Below are 17,598 nucleotides of genomic sequence, written 5' to 3'. Positions count from 1 at the left end.
AAGGGCTAATATTCCACCTGAAACATACAGTTGCTCTAGATTCAAATTAGCATGCTGCCTGGGAATTGTTAAACTAAACAATGGACAATACAAATATAAGTACACCAGAAACACCATCATCTTCTGATCTATTTAAGAATGTTCTCCATTTTCCACTTACCACACTCATATTAAAGAAGGATCTCAAAATCCCCATCTATGTAGCTTACCTCTTACAAAACTGTGAGGCACCTGAGAAAGTTGGTCCTATTATTATACTTCTTACTGTAAAACCATCTAGTAAGCACTTATTAGCTTTGTGGCACACACATTCTGGAAGTGGAAACCACTGTAATTTCATAAAGCACTTTTAGTCCATTCATCTAATCATTTTTAACTTATTCCAAAAGGGTCATAGTGTGCTTTCCAAATCATGTTGAAGACGTTTTTCCTATTGAATGCTGAAAGCCTGTGAGGCATGGTTTTCTTCTAGTGCCCTATCTTTGCATGTCTGATACACTGTCCTGCTGAACATAATATTTATTGTTTGAAGACATTTAACCCAGTCTCAGAACATTAACTGAATCTATGAATGTTAAAGGAATAGTACACTTTGCTTTACTTGGTTTATGGATACACTGTACACTTAAGGAATGAAAAATGTGATTAAACATTATGCAATGTAATTTAAAAATATTTTTCCAAAGTGGAATTAAAAAAAAGTAATGATCTAAAGTATAAAAATATCGCCTCATTGCATGTGGCTTTATGAGGAAGAATATCCTCAAGCTCTCCCTCCCTGTTCTGCCTTCCCTACTGCAGCATGCAGTGATATATCAAACTGGTTGGTCACATGCCAGTAGCAGACAAGTTGGACAGTTTTTCTTCTTGCCAACAGCATTGTCAGTAACACGTGTTAAGATCTTGATATTAATTCAGAAGAACTGCTGAGTGATGTACTGTGAAGTGGTTCGTGGAGCCACCCACTGTCTTGCTCAATGAAAGGTCATCCTCTGAGTGTGAAACTATGCTTAGAAAGAGACTGAATGCATACATTCCACTGAGACTAATTTATGCACAAAGAGCTTCAAAAAGAGTGGCCCTGCAGTGCAGAAATGAGCAAATAAAGCAATGGAAAAATTTCAGGGCGGTGTCCATACTTAAGCAGATGAATGCCGGCCTTGCATTAGTGCTAAATTTTGTTGTTTAATTCACAGCTATATACAGATGAGACTCAAGAGGTGTCAAAGGCACAATTCTAACTAGAGGCATCTTTCAAACAGTCAGTGCACACACAGACAATAGCAACAGTGCCAGGCAGGGCACTCTCTGTGGAAATCAAAGTATCTGCTAACTCCATTTTCTGCAGATCACACATCAGAGCAGGACCCCGATTTGTAACTCAATCTTTTAGACTGATAAAAAGCACACCAGTCACAGAATAGCCAGTATTTCTTACATTCATTAATTAATATATTTATTTAGTGAAAGAGTAAAGACTACAAAAAACTGTTCCTTGAAAAAAGTGCTTTCCACTTTACTAGTTTTGATTTTAATCTAGCAGATCCTTAAGGGGTCAGATCTTTTACAAGTACATGGAACTCTATCTAGCAACCCATAGACAACTAGCTTATCAAGAGGGATGAGGGTGAGCAAAAAATTATTTAATGGATGCTACCTATTTAAGCTCATCTCCAATCTACCAAACATGTTCCATCCTGTTTATTCTTCTATTTTCAATGGATGAAAGCCCACCTGACAAACCAAAGCTACTGATTCTTCTAGGGCAAGACAAACCTTATTAGCCTATTCATATAACTAAATTAAAAATTCAAAAGACTAGACTTTCATTTTTTTGTACAGAAACAAAGGCTATCAAATTTCAAACAGGAAAAACAAGAAATTTACAAAGAAGGGATAGATTGGCCAGAGAAACAATGAATCACTGAGATAAAAATGAAAATAAGATACAAGGCAAGAGTGGGGCCAACCATTTCTGAAGGGAAATCATACAGATCAACACAAAGGACCTCACTTGCAAAATTACGAAAATCTGAAGATACAATCTGACCAATAAATTAGAAAAAAATTATATACACTTCATGAACCAATGACACTGCAATTACCATCAGTTAAACTTGTATATCTTTAAATTGTCTTCATTTACAGACATCATAATGATTTTCAGCTTATACATCTTGTCACTGTTGATATATGCTTTGTAAAGAGCTTAATATGAAAGGCAGCATTAAAGGCTAAAGATGGACTGATTCTTGGATTACTACATCGTTCTTTGAATGCTCTAACAAAGAGTCATCTACTTGCTGCAGAATAATAGCGCTCAAATGTGTGCTACAATGTTCTTAGTAAAACATTAACTGTCTTCTTCAGAAGTAGTGGACTTGCTTGATGAAGTGCTACAAAAATAAATCTACTGAGGCCTTTGTGCAATGATTTTCAGTGTAGATAGATTTTTGTTCAGCTGATCCAAATGGTCACAAAGTAATAATGCAAGAGGACCGATTTCTAGAACGTTTTTCTTATGAGCAAGATACTGTGTGACAGTAGGAAAGAGACTGATAAAGTCCTTTACAGCACCCTTTTCATTCACACATTTGAAAATAGTTTCCCAAGCACATTACAAGATAATGTATATATTCCAAGCAAACTTCCCTATAGAAGGTAGTTTCTTTCAAGAGGGATGTTGTTTTTTCTGCTCTACGTACCAGAAACATTATAAAGCAGAGCAGTTTGTTAATAGTTTATGTCAGAACACATCAGTGGTTCCATTCATTGGTAATCTCTGTACACTGTAAATCTCACAGTAAATCTACTTAGTCTATCTCTTAAAGGAACAGCATTTTATACTCAAGAGAGCAGTACCACAAAAGGGCAAGCTGAAAGTAATGTGATGAATAGCATTCAAAGCAGTTATGAGACTGAATAGCTAATTGGTAGATCTAAATAAAAAAAAATATCAATGTTTCCACAAAAAATACAGACATTTAAAGTTTTTAATAATCTTTGTTATTATACACAAAGTTCCTAAAAGGACAATAATGGAAGTTGTTTTTCTAGAAAGAGTACTAGAGTTAGGGTTTCAAGCAGATTCAGATATTAAGATACATAAATATTTGTTTTTGTTAACTCAGTCTGTCTCGTGATAATTTCAGATCTTTTGCAATGAGAAACTCTTCTTGCTCTTGTTCACGTCACTTTACACCCAGGACATCTCTTGAAGGCCAAAAATTAAACCCAAATGTGAAGTCGGGAAACAAACAAAAATTATTGTTTTAGGTTCCTTGATCCAAAGTGTGTACAAACTACTGAGAGTACTTCCATTTTTTATGACAGCTCCCAAGCAAAATGCTAACAAAACCCTTAGAAAAACTGCAAATAAAATAATGACATAATGATAACACAACAAAAATAATCATAATATCATATCCAGAAACAAACCAATTCATGAAGACCTGAAATGAGTTCTTAACCATAAAATCCTGTAATATAGTATAAAAGCAATGTAGGTTGGTTCTGGTATACAGTACAAAATTCTAAATTGACTTAATCCCTACACAGTGCAGACTGAGAAACAGCATATTGTTTGGATAGTGACTAACCCCTCATTGCCTCGGAATGTAACTATAATCTGCTCCAAACACTAATTACTTTAGAAAACCTGAGCAGTGTTGTTCTACAAAAACTGATATACTTTTTAAGGTTAAAGGTTTAAGGTTTAAGGTTTATTATTATGCTGTCGTAAGGAATTGTTCTGTTGTGTATATTGTATTGTATTGACCCCCTACTTTTGACACCCACTGCACGCCCAACCTACCTGGAAAGGGGTCTCTCTTTGAACTGCCTTTCCCGAGGTTTCTTCCATTTTTCCCTACAAGGTTTTATTGGGAGTTTTTCCTTGTCTTCTCAGAGAGTCAAGGCTGGGGGGCTGTCAAAAGGCAGGGCCTGTTAAAGCCCATTGCGGCACTTCCTGTGTGATTTTGGGCTATACAAAAATAAACTGTATTGTAACCAGTAGTGTTGCTAAATAGCACTTTCTATCTATTTAAACATTGGGGGAAAATGGGAAACTGAGACTAAGCTGTATCCTTGTCTATATTTCTTTTCTCTCTCAATTTCACTTTTGCCCTTGACTTCAATTTTACCTCTGTCTGGTTGTACTGGCTTTGATTTCTTGCTCATTTTTAACCATGATTTTACCTAGTAATTTATGCTATTGTACATTGTTTACTCATTGACCTCCTTCATTTTATCTCATCTTACCTCAGATTTCATAGATTCTTTAAACAGTATTAAATGAGGCTTATGATGTTGCTTTTGTTTAGTTATTGCTAATGATGCTGTTATATTCACCTGAATTTAAAACGAAGTAGAAGACTGTCAGACCATTTTCTCCTAAGGCACATATCATCAGATGTCTCACTTTCTTTTGTACTAATTCAGCTAAACAGAGTCTTGTGTATTATGGACAGCATCACAAGGAAGGAGTTAGAAAATATAAGCAAATGAGAACTAAATTATATTTTGTCCCAATCCATGTACCTGACATGAGCAGGAATGAATACAAATTAGAATATTTGATCTTGTTTTTCTGTATGTGGACAGTTTAGTTACAATTGTGGATAGCCTCTCAACACATTTTACAAAAGCAATATTTAATATAAGGATAACAATATTTTTTCACTACTGTGCCAAATTTATAATATACACTTATTTACGATAGGTTAATTAATTTCATACCAAGATATGTTATGACATTATTAAATTTATGTAATCAATGTATATATCATAAACTTATAGATGGCAAATTGAGAATAATGAACACAAAAAGTTGGATAAAACCTTTTGATATTTTTGCTTTGGAATTTGCACAAACATTTTTACAGATGCTGACTTGTCTTTATTTTGTGACAAATTTTGCCGGCAATGTTACCAAATTCACAGACCATTGGCATAAAATAATTTTGTATCATTTCTGGACAATGTGGTATGAAACATATTGTTATATAATGTAGTAGGCAGGTGCATCATATGCTTTCTGGGAGATCTTTTAGTTAGATAAAAGACACTATAGCACACTGCTCTGTAACAAATATAACTGGCACAGATGAAGAACTAAACAGGGAAATGAGCTCCAACTAATCTAAATACTGACCACCATTTTAATAGAACTCACCAAATTAACAAGAGGTTAATGCATATTGCTTTGGTTTGCCAAATCATCTATATTTGTCATGTCAACTATCTTCTGCTTTCGGTAGGTACCAATAAAAGAAATGGTGAATGGTAAAATATAGCCTGTATCAAAAGTTTTTTAATGACAAAAAGAGGACTTCTTGGTAGTGATGCATCATATCATGTCATGTGAAATGAAATACCTAATATCTTGATGAAATGCCAGCCATTTATATTTGGAAAGACCATTTATTTTAAAACTATGTATGCAACAAAGATCATGTTAAAACATCTTTTACTTTATACTTGTAGCATTTACATTCTAATGGAAAGACAATTTAACTTAATATTATGTGTGTAACAAACAGCATGTTAATTTATTGTTTATTTTATACTTGCAGCATTTACGTGTATACTGTACTAAAGAGTTACCCACTATTGTCGAGGAAAACATAAAAATAGATTATTTTACACAGTCTGAAAATAATGTTGCAGTGATTTGTAAAATATTTTTCTTTTAGGTGCTACTATAAAAGACATCTTTAGGTGAAACTTCTCTAAATATGCAGTATAAAATGTTTCAATATTGACATGCTCACCCACTCATATTCTAACACACTTATTCAGTTTTGGATCACAGTGCGCCAATGATTACCCTGCCAGCAGTGGGATACTAAACAGTCACCAATGAACGCACATGCACTATGGAAAAAAAAAGGTGGTACACAAACAATGGAACACTGTAGAAGTCATGTACTTCAGAGCCACCATAATGATGCCCTTGAAGCTTTGCTCACAGTACAGCCACAATGACTAATATACAAAAAAATTATAGCAGCTGCCTTGAAGTACACCTTAATCAATAATCCAATTTATTATTCATTTAGACAATTTAAACTGAAGTACATATGAAGGCATTTTATAAGTAAATTAAAGAATAATACTCTTCAGTCTTGTACTTTCATTCTTGTGCATATTATAAATTGCTCTGTACGTGGCCTTCAATAAAGGCTTCTGCAAAATATAATAATAATAATAATCATCTACTTGCACAATTACAGGTAGAAAAAGTCAAAATGGTAAGTGAAATTCTTAGTTGCATGTCCTGCTGGTAAAGAAGTCTAACTTTTTCTGGCTATATGATTTTTTAACATAAAGAGCAGAAATGTAATAGCAGGTGATAACACTGTTCCAAATTACGATTTCTGGACTTAATTAAGGTTAGTAAAATAATCTTAGAGAACTTTTGCTGTATTGGCAATGTATCACTTAATACAACATTGTAAATGAAACATTGTTTCATTTAATTATTTGATTGGAAAAATGGTGAAATGCTGCCAGGTTTGGCTGGGTTGGAATTGGCTTTTGCTTCTGCACTGAAACAGCAAATTTGGAAACTGCTGCAGGCATCCACTGATACTATAGAATAGTACCATAACCTTGAATAGGCTTTTGAAGCCCATGTACTTGACATAAACCTATATTTTATTATTGCAGCAATTATGTTTTTAATGATATAGCTAATTCAAGGTAAAATGATAGATACCCCCATCCTGGGGTGTTTCCTGCTTTGCACCCTGTGCTGCTTTGAAAAACTTGGTTCCCCCACAGCCATGAACTGGATTAAGTGGATTTTGGATTATGTTATATAGTTCAAGGCAAACTGAAAACCCCTGAGAAAACTACCACAGCTAAAATGAGCATTACAGAAATTCATAGTGATCAAAACAAAAATGAATTAATGAAACAATAAATCAGTAATTACCTATGAGCACTTTTGTAAAGAAACTTTGATTAACAAACTGGACAGCAGGTTATTGTAAGTGACCATTTTGTAATGAAGTGGAAATATACGGTAGTTAAAATCTAATAAGAATAATATGTACCTGAGCAAACTGCAAAACCTGAGGGCACTGTGGTACACTATAGGTTGGACAGTTGTCTACTGTATTCCCATTGTGCACCCTTTAAAAAGTGAATAAACCTTACAGAGGTTGTGTCAATTCACTGTATTCATACACCGGTGTTAGCCCAAGTGTCATACGAGTAAAAACAAACACTATTTTTTTTTTTCCATTTCGTCACTATTAACCATTGTTTGACAACAGATATTTTTTTGCAATCATAAACACAATCATAGAAGATGAGGCAGCACCAAAGCAGTAAACCCAAATGAAAACGATGTTGAAGCCATTTTTGCTTCGTCAGAAGCCTTCTACATATGTGCAGATATCTGCTGAACTTATTAATTAGCAACCTGAAGGAGAAGACCTGAAACATTTTTTATCTGAGGTCATAAAAGCTTGCCTTTGACAGAATAAAACAAGAGAAACAATTTACAAGTCTTCCCTTCAGTCTGGGTCCTCATGCATAACGCCGTGCATAGAATTCACACTATAACATTACGTAAGCACAAACTCGGAAATTTGCTTATGCACAAAAAAATCCAGTAGCATAAATCTGTGCGAACGCCTACTTCCACGTTCTTAAGCTACATAAATCCCGGTCAGCGTGAAAGGTAACGCACGCACCTGCTGTCCCAACCCAACTTCTCCCAGAATAACGCTTCTTTGAATATGCAAATCAATATAAACAGCCCTTAAGCTCTGCCTTCAGTGAAAAGACAATGACAAAAGCACAGGGGAAAACAGAAGAATTTCAGCACATACCAAGTGGAGGCAAGGAAAAACATACTATTTGTTGGTTTAAAAAGTGGTATAAACAACAAAAGGAAGTTGATCAAGTGACATAAAGTGTCAGAGAAACTCCAAAGTTCAAGTTCACAAAGTCGCACAGTGCCCGAAATAAAAAAAAAGAAGTTGTCAGATATCAACGTCGCCATGAAAAGGCGAGTCGTCATATGAAAGCTTATGAGGGTACAGATTAAAAAAAAGTGACACAGTGGGGAAAAAAAGCACGAAATTTCAACTTTAATCTCAAAATTTCCACTTTAACCACGTAGTTCATTTTGTCATTAAAGTAGAACATCATAAACTTCATCTTAAAATCCTTTAATTTACTAGTTTCTCAAATCATATCATAACTAAAGTAGTACGTTAAATGCTTTGTTTTGTATTTGTTCTTCTATGTGCTCTATGTGTGCGAATCACTACGTGCTTCTTAAACTGGCTTTCTTCTCCTCCAAAAGTACACAGAATCCATTACATTCGTGATATTACAGCTCTCTGAATAATTATAATACTGAGATGTATACGGGATACCATTTTCATGATGACAGGAGTTAAAGCATGTTATTAAACATGGGAACACGGTGGCACAGTGATTGTTCCTGCCTCACGCAAGATGCTTGCTTTGCTGTGCGTGACCTTGAATTAAATAAATTTATTGCAGCTGTACTGTCTCTTTCAAACGTATAAATTCCTGACCTTCCTTTTCTTTCTCCAAATACCCAATTGCCACACAATCAGCTCTGCAATAGACGTTAAGCAATCTGTAAGCTTAGAATGCCGATTCTTCAAAACTTTTAAGGAACATTGAAATATCTTCGTAGTACATGTTTAGAAGAATGCAGCGCAAGGCAGGAACAATCCGTGAACGGAGCCCCAGTTCCTTGTTAGCACTGCGACACTGTGTCCTCACATGTTTAATTATTAACAATATAGATTATTTAAATGAAGTTATAAAAGTTTTATCTGTATAATATAATAAACATATTTTGCTGCATTTCATCAGCAGTGAGGTGACTGAACTAATGAGTACAAACAGTTCTACAAGGAGTGCTTGATGGACTGATTGAGTGCATTTAAAGTTCTTGGGATGAAACTGTTTCTGAACCGTGAAGAAAGGCTCTGAAGCATTTGCCATATAAAAGCAGTTCAATAGGTAGCATGGCTAAGGCAGCATGTGCTTGATGCTGTATACCGATAATTCTCTTTCCTGTCAGCTGCTGAACAGCAATGATTCCCCACTTAGATACAGTGATATAAATACTCTTGAGTGGTGCAGTGAGAGTATTATGGAAAGAGATGATCCACTGTGGCAACCCCTAACGGGAGCAGCTGAAAGAAGAAAAAGAAGGTGCAGTGAGAGTAACAACGCAAAAGCAGCTATGGTATTTAGAATATTATGGCTATTCCCAAGACCATTATATTGTTACAGGTTAATTACAATCAGATGCCTTAAACTAATAAACAATATACAGGTAGTTTCAGTGTATATGATAAAACCACGTCAGGGATGTGGATCTAAAAAAGATCAGGGTAACCACACAGGAAGAGTAGAACTGCTTTGACGCTGGGTGCCGCCAGTCTGCAAAACCGTGCAGAGAACTTGCGTATGTCAGGGTATGAGCTACCGTGGAAATGTGCGTGGCTTTACGCCAAGTTTAGGTTTTACACATTGCAATTTGAGCGTGGAAACATTTGTACGCAACATTTATGTGTATACAGTAATCCCTCGCTATATCGCGCTTTGACTTTCGCGGTTTCACTCTATCGCGGATTTTCAATGTAAGCATATCTAAATATATATCATGGATTTTTCGCTGGTTCGCGCTTTCTGGACAATGGGTCTTTTAATTTAGGTTACATGCTTCCTCAGTTTGATTGCCCAGTTGATTTCATACAAGGGACGCTATTGGCGGATGGCTTAGAAGCTACCCAATCAGAGCATGTATTACATATTAACTAAAACTCCTCAATGCTATAAGATATGCTTCCTGCGCTGTGCTTGTTTGCTTCTCTCTATCTTTCTGACTCTCTCTGCCTGACGGAGGGGGTGTGAGCAGAGGGGCTGTTTGCACAGAGGACACGGACGCTCCTCTACAAAATGCCGCTTTATCGCGGTGCTTCTGTATACTTAAAAGCATGTATTGATTTTTTGATTGTTTGCTTTTCTTTGCGCTCTCTCTGACATTCTCTGCTCCTGACGCTCCTTTATGACGGCGTTCCTTTGAAGATAAGATATGTTTGCTTTCTTTTAATTGTGAGAAAGAACTGTCATCTCTGTCTTGTCATGGAGCACAGATTAAACGTTTGACTAAAGGGTGTTATTTCATGTCTAGAGGGCTCTAATAATGTTAACAGGGTGGGAGAGTTTATAAGGGCTTAAAATATATAAAAATAACTACACAAAAATATGGTTTCTACTTCGCGGATTTTCACCTATCGCGGGGGGGTCTGGAACGCAACCCCCGCGATCGAGGAGGGATTACTGTACACACTGTTTATACATGAGGCCCCTGGTGAGCTGGAAAATGAGTATTGCAGTTGTTAAAAATATGCTGATTTTGTGCCTCGTCTTTTCAGAAGGACTAGAGAAGGTAGTGGCCTTGTACTAATCACTCACTAAAAATTCCATAAGGGATATATCATTAAGATGGATAAACAGCTCACATAGTATATTAACATATTCATGAAAAAAATAAAAGTAACATTGAGAGAGAGAGAGAGAGTGACAATGTAAGGCAGGGCTTTTCCAGCCATAAATTAACTAGGTGGCCATTTCTCTGTAGTGATGGTGCTTTTACTCCATTATATTACTATACTTTTGAAGACTATGTAAATAAGGGATAACCTACACAGGCACCAATCATAAAGCAGCCTATGTACCCAATTCAGTGTTTTTCAAAACACATTTATCCCGGCATAAGAATTATATACAGGAACTAGCAAAATACCCGCGCTTTGCAGCGGAGAAGTATGTGTTAAAGAAGTAAAGAAAAGGAAACATTTTTAAAATAACGTAACATGACTGACAATGTCATTGTTTTGTCACTGTTATGAGTGTTGCTGTCAAATATATATATATATATATATATATACACACATACATATATACACACACACATATAAACATATATACAGTGGGTACAGAAAGTATTCAGACCCCTTTCAATTTTTCACTCTTTGTTATATTGCAGCCATTTGCTAAAATCATTTAAATTAATTTTTTTCCTCAGTAATGTACCATATTGACATACAAAAAAAACAATTTTTGAAATTGTTGCAGTATTAATTAAAAAAGAAAAACTGAAATATCACATGGTCCAGGCACTGCTCATCACTTGTCCAATACAGTCCCCACAGTGAAGCATGGTGGTGGCAACATCATGCTGTGGGGGGTGTTTTTCAGATGCAGGGACAGCACGACTGGTTGCAATCGAGGGAAAGATGAATGCGGCCAAGTACAGGGATATCCTGGACAAAAACCTTCTCCAGAGTGCTAAGGACCTCAGACTGGGCCGAAGGTTTACCTTCCAACAAGACAATGACCCTAAGCACACAGATAAAATAACGAAGGAGTGGCTTCACAACAACTCTGTGACTGTTCTTGAATGGCCCAGCCAGAGCCCTGACTTAAACCTAATTGAGCATCTCTGGAGAGACCTAAAAATGGCTGTCCACCAATGTTTACCATCCAAACTGACAGAACTGGAGAGGATCTGCAAGGAGGAATGGCAGAGGATCCCCAAATCTAGGTGTGAAAAACTTGTTGCATCTTTCCCAAGAAGATTCACGGCTGTATTAGCTCAAAAGGGTGCTTCTACTAAATAATGAGCAAAGGGTCGGAATACTTAGGACCATGTGATATTTCAGTTTTTCTTTTTTTAATAAATCTGCAACAATTTAAAAAAAAATCTTTTTTTTTTGTCTGTCAATGTGGGGTGCTGTGTGCACATTAATGAGGAAAAAATTAATTTAAATGATTTTAGCAAATGGCTGCAATATAACAAAGAGTGAAAAATTGAAGGGGGTCTGAATACTTTCCGTACCCACTGTGTGTGTGTGTGTGTGTGTGTGTATGTGTATATATATATATATATATATATATATATATATATATATATATATATATATATATATATATATATATATATATATATATATATCAAAATACCGCGATTTGCAGCGGAGAAGTGGTGTGTTAAAGAAGTTCTGAAAAAGAAAAGGGAACATTTTAAAAATAACGTAATATGATTGTAAATGTAATTATTTTGTGACTGTTATGAGTGTTGATGTCATCAAGGATTTGATTACCATTATTTCTTTCAATCAAGTTAGTATTTGGAGGATGTGTTGTGTTCAAGTTACATTCCGTGTTTGTCAACCGTTGTAAAGATAACAGGTTTCATTCATCGAAGTGTTCACTACCCAAATCGGTACTCTTATCTGAGACATCGCACACTGCATGCATGGGTTTTTTTTACACTATCTTCCTTTAGCTGGACATTGACTTCTTCCACCCAGTGTGCTTTGTTCCCGCAGTAGCTGCACTTATGAATATGCTTGTATGCGTACTGCGTTCACAGTCAGTTCACGCGAGCCGCTCAGAATACATGCATCGAAGGTCGTTTACATAAGCACAGTCCATCACCTGCGAATACTGACGACACTGACTTTTTCCACCGTGTGCTTTGTTTCCGCAGTAGCTGCACTTATGAATATGCTTGTATGCGTACTGCGTTCACAGTCAGTTCACGTGAACCGCTCGGAGTACATGCATCGAAGGTCGTTTGCATAAGCACAGTCCTTCACCCGCGAATATTGACCTTATATGGGCAGGCACTCAATTACGTGGGAGGCGTGATGATGCGGGACGCAACTCCGCCTCCCATGGCCATTGAGCTGCAGTCTATTACAGTATATGGACAAAACAATAGGTTCCAGTTATGACAATTACTCGTAGAATTTCGAAATGAAACCTGCCCAACTTTTGTAAGTAAGCTGTAAGGAATGAGCCTGCCAAATTTCAGCCTTCTACCTACACGGGAAGTTGGAGAATTAGTGATTAGTGAGTGAGTGAGTGAGTCAGTCAGTGAGGGCTTTGCCTTTTATTAGTATAGATACAAAACCAGATAATACATGTACATTCTAGCAAAATATAAATCGGAAAACATTCATAAAAATGTTAACGTCAATGTCAATTTATTTATATAGTACATTTAAAACAACATAGGAATGCTGTGGCCAAAGTGCTTTACAATAAAAGAAGAAAAAACATACAATTAACATAAAAAAACATAAAAAGAAATAAAATAAATGAGGAAACCATCAGTATTACTGAAGGTCACAGAAAGCAAGTGAAAAGAAATGAGTCTTTAATCTTGTTTTGAACAGTTCAATTGCAGACAACTCCTTTATGTAATGAGGTAAATAGTTCCACAGGTGAGGAGCAGCAGCTGCAATAGCACTGTCCCCTTAGTCTTACAAATGGCATGAGGGACAACAACAGACAACTGACCAGAAGATCTAAGCACTCTAGATGGCTGGTATAAAGTACACAATTCAGATAAATAGGCAAGAGCAAGCCCATGTAAAGATTTACAAACTAGCAACAAGATTTTAAAATCAATTTTAAAACTGACAGGCAGCCAGTGTAAAGAAGCTAATATTGGAGAAACAGAATCAGACTTTGCTGCACCAACCAGAAGCGCGTGGCAGCATTCTGGACCAACTGTAACCTGAGTATCAGGGATTTGCTAATCCCAGAATACAGCAAGTTGCAGTAATCAAGGTGAGAAAAGATAAAAGCATGAGCAGCTTTCTCAAGATCCCTAAGATAAAAACAGCTTGATCTTACCTGAAAGACGAAACTGGAAAAAATAACTCTTAACTACAGAATTAAACTGCTTCTCAAATGAGAGGTTACTGTCAAAAATAACACCAAGATTACGGACTTGAGGTTTGCAAAAGACAGAGAAAGAGCAGAGAAGTCCAAGATAAATTTGGGCTTTATCTCATGGACCCACTATAAGCACCTCCATTTTATTTTGATTCAGATCAAGAAAATTATTAGCCATCCAGAATCTTAGTTCAAAAAGACAGTTGTGTAGTTGATTCATTGCAGAGTTGCAGATGGGAATATAAACCTATGTATCATCAGCATAAAAAGAAATGTTAAATTTCCTAAAAATAGCTCCAATAGGGTGAAGGTATATAGAGAATAAAATAGGACCCAAAATGGATCCCTGAGAATCACCACATTTAAGAGGAGCAGTAGACAAAAAAGAGGAATTTAAAGTCACTGAAAAGTGTCTACCAATTAGATATGACCTGAACCAGTTAAGAGCAGCCCCTTTAAGCCCAACAAGATGTTAATGCCACAACAGCAATATCTCATGGTCAATACTGTCAAAGGCAGTGGACAGGTCAAGGAGGACAAGGACTGCAGCGTCACCTAAGTCAGTAATAATACAGATTTCATTGAATAATTTCAGGAGGGCCGACTCAACACCATGATAATGCCTAAAACCAGACTGTTAGATCTCAAATTAATTATTGGAGTTAAGGTGATCAACTAATTGATTATAAATAATTCTTTCTAATATTTTAGCCAGAAATGGCAATTGAGAAATCGGGCGAAAATTGGCGCATTGCATTTTATCTAAAGTGCTGTACAAGGTGAGAAAAATGAATGTCTGGAGCAAGGTATTACTGTAGAGACAAGATAAAATCTGATCCAATGACAGTAGAGGTGGCAAAGTCTATCTGCTTACAATGTGATTTTTCACTAAGACTAAACTCTCCTTGAAGTAACCCACATACATTTCGAAGTATATGCATTATAATTTTACATATATTTCAATTATCTGCTTCTAGAGTTAAAATGGAAATTTGGCATGTGAAACACCTGTATGTTTTATGGTCTTGTAGGTTTGGCAATTTTCCAATTTATGATGAAGTCTCTTAGTTCACCCTGAAACATTTCTTATTAAAAAACAGGGAGTAGTATTTCGTTGGAGGGGGTCTGAGAGAAGCATGTCATTCTTGGTTTGAGGATTAATTATTTTTTTTCTTAAAGTAAAAGTCATTATTAATTTGTATTGCCGGTTAATATGCTTTGCCAAAAATTTGCCCATTTGAAATCAACACAATGTTTAACATACATGCATGGGAATTTAAAATTAAACAATATAGAAGGCTAAACTTTGATGGTATATTTTTTCCACACTAATTTGAAAGAAAAATAAATAAAATGTGATGGTATTTTTGTTCACATATAGAAAGAAAATTAACTTTTGAATGTATGTACTAAACAATAAACCAATAAAGACATGCAGTCCATGTGCCAGGTCAAATGAAAACTAAAATACAGGAAACCAAACTATTGGAAAGGTTTATCAGAAAAAAACATAAGGCAAAGATAAAACAAACAAAAAACAAAGTGACTTATGAATATTCCTTAAACTTCAACTAGTGTACTCTGCTATTAAGTAAGTTTATATTATGGTAAAATTGATTAAACAATTTTTCATTAATCTTTTTAATGCCTCCTTGTCAAAACACACTTATGAAATTCATAACAACACGTTTTATAATTTGAGTCCATGTGTAGGTCAGGAAAATGTTTCAAATGTTTGTATGAAGTTCTGCCATGTCTTGGCTATTTAACTCTGGTTTTGATAGCAGTTAAAAAGGACTGTCTCTTACCTCTACAATATCCGAGTTGGTTCTGCTCTCATGGGGCTCATTGTACTCTGTGTATTTCAGAAGAACTTTGTCCATGTCTGTGCTAGCATACTGAAACAGTTTGTTTGAGCTGTTAAAAATGATCAGGGCTATTTCACAGTCACATAGCACACTGAGTTCATAGGCCTTCTTCATTAAACCAAACTTCCTCTTTGTAAATGTCACCTAAAAAAGACAATAAAAAGGTGCTGAGATGATAAAACATCTGCGCATACACAAGCACTTGTATTCACAACATTGTAGACAAGCCCACTGACTTGCAAATTTGTATAAACCCGAGTTTCCGAACTTCTGCAAAATTAAGTTAGTGCACTGATGATAACGGACAATAGACTGGAAAATATGTTGTATTTACTGGCTTAAAGAGAAGTGACACTAATACTGTATATGACAACACACAGACATAAAACAATTAAAAATTATGAAAAACCAGCATACTGTAGATAAAAAAAATACCAAAGGAAAAAACACACACACACAACCTTAAACACACATACTTTGTACACACACAAGCACGTGTGCGAAGTTTGACTCACCCAGATGTTGTCTTGTTTTAAAAAGAAATTACTTTTTTTTATATATCAAGATACCATTAAATTGATTGATGAAATTGAAGTAAAAAGATAAGGTTAAAATCGGGGAGCATGACTACCACAAAATTCATAATTGATGATCATTGTCCTTGATATTGTTATTATGATTATTAAATTCAATTCATAGCACCCTCATTTAAATACTTTGCCAACTGCTTTTACTGTATTCTGTACACAAACTGACCAGTAGAACCTCAGTTTAGCAGTTTCTATGAAAATGCTTAAAATTATTAATATTATTCAATACCAGATTAGTTTCCTCCCATAGTCCAAAGACATACAAGTTAGGTGCATTGGCGATTCTAAATTGTCCCTGGTGTGTGCTTGGGGGGTGTGTGTGCACACCCTGCGGTGGGCTTGTGCCCTGTCCGGGGTTTCTTTCCTGCCTTGTGCCCTGCGCTGGCTGGGATTAGCTCCAGCAGACCCCCATGACCCTGTAGTTAGGATACAGCGGGTTGGATAATGGATGGATTATTTCTGAAAAATCAGCCATCACAACCACTCACCAATAAAAAAAAATGTAAAAAAAATGTTGGAAAATGTTAAGTGTGGGAATGTTACACCTAGGTTCTGTTGTATTAATAAAAGCAAAGTTGCATGTGTATGTAAAATAAAAGCACAGAATAAAATCTTTCATGACGGTAATGAAAGAATGAAATTACTTATAAAAATATTAAAATATACAATGTTTAATAGTATTTAGATGGTAATACGTTGTCACATGCTGCTGCCATTATGCTGTTTATAAAATGTCCTAAAGTATTGTACATCAACATCAAAATATAAAATGACATCACTGCATAAATGTTTTCAAGTTCTCTACGTGTTTACATAGTATTAGCACATTGTCAGGCAATGAACTGTTGCCTAAGTCAGATAAGGCAATATTGCAATGGCACAAATTCAGTACTCTGCAGTGCAGTTTTCAGATATAACATAAATGTCATAGGATACTCAAACAATCATGAAGCTCAGCCTATGACGTAAACTTTGATGCCTGATCCAATCATTTTATTGACTATGTTCATCAAAGTAATCTGCGATCATGCAAACCTGGTGCTTCTCTGAAATCTGCAGCTCTTGAATCTTAAAGCAGTTGCTTTCCCATTCTTAAGAAAAGTATGCAGTTTGTAAGCATAAATTCTCAATATATTGTAATTAACCATCACTCTCAGGCATGCTTTCATAGTTCTTCTTAACCACAAATTTGTTGCGGTTTTATACAACTCATAGCATAGTATGCTTTTTTGATGACTATTGAAAACAATTTCCATATTACAGACAGTTCTCTTCAGTTTAGCACTAAAAAAAGCATCAGGTGATCTAGATTCAACATTACTTACACTTCTCTTTTTCTGTAGGCTGCTGATGCAAACAGACTTTTTGAAAGATGATGTTACAGA

At 35.7% G+C, this 17,598-nt stretch overlaps 1 protein-coding gene across 15 annotated transcripts in view; it reads right to left on the bottom strand.

Moving 5' to 3' along the window:
- mef2aa (myocyte enhancer factor 2aa) overlaps positions 1 to 17,598 on the bottom strand; it is a 534,066-nt gene that overhangs the window by 178,846 nt on the left and 337,622 nt on the right. For 14 of the 15 annotated variants that reach the window (XM_039773273.1, XM_039773279.1, XM_039773276.1 and 11 more), the window contains one exon: positions 15,564 to 15,767. The exons of the other annotated variant lie outside the window; for it this stretch is intronic. In XM_039773273.1, coding sequence (XP_039629207.1) covers positions 15,564 to 15,767 — 204 coding nt within the window. The remainder of the gene's footprint in view (positions 1 to 15,563; positions 15,768 to 17,598) is intronic. 15 annotated transcript variants of the gene reach the window in all.

The sequence above is a fragment of the Polypterus senegalus genome, chromosome 12 (genome assembly GCF_016835505.1).
Source record: "Polypterus senegalus isolate Bchr_013 chromosome 12, ASM1683550v1, whole genome shotgun sequence".
NCBI classification, from domain to species: Eukaryota; Metazoa; Chordata; class Cladistia; order Polypteriformes; family Polypteridae; genus Polypterus; species Polypterus senegalus.
The sequence above is the reverse complement of the archived record's forward strand: the minus strand, read 5'-3'. Positions and strand labels throughout refer to the sequence as shown.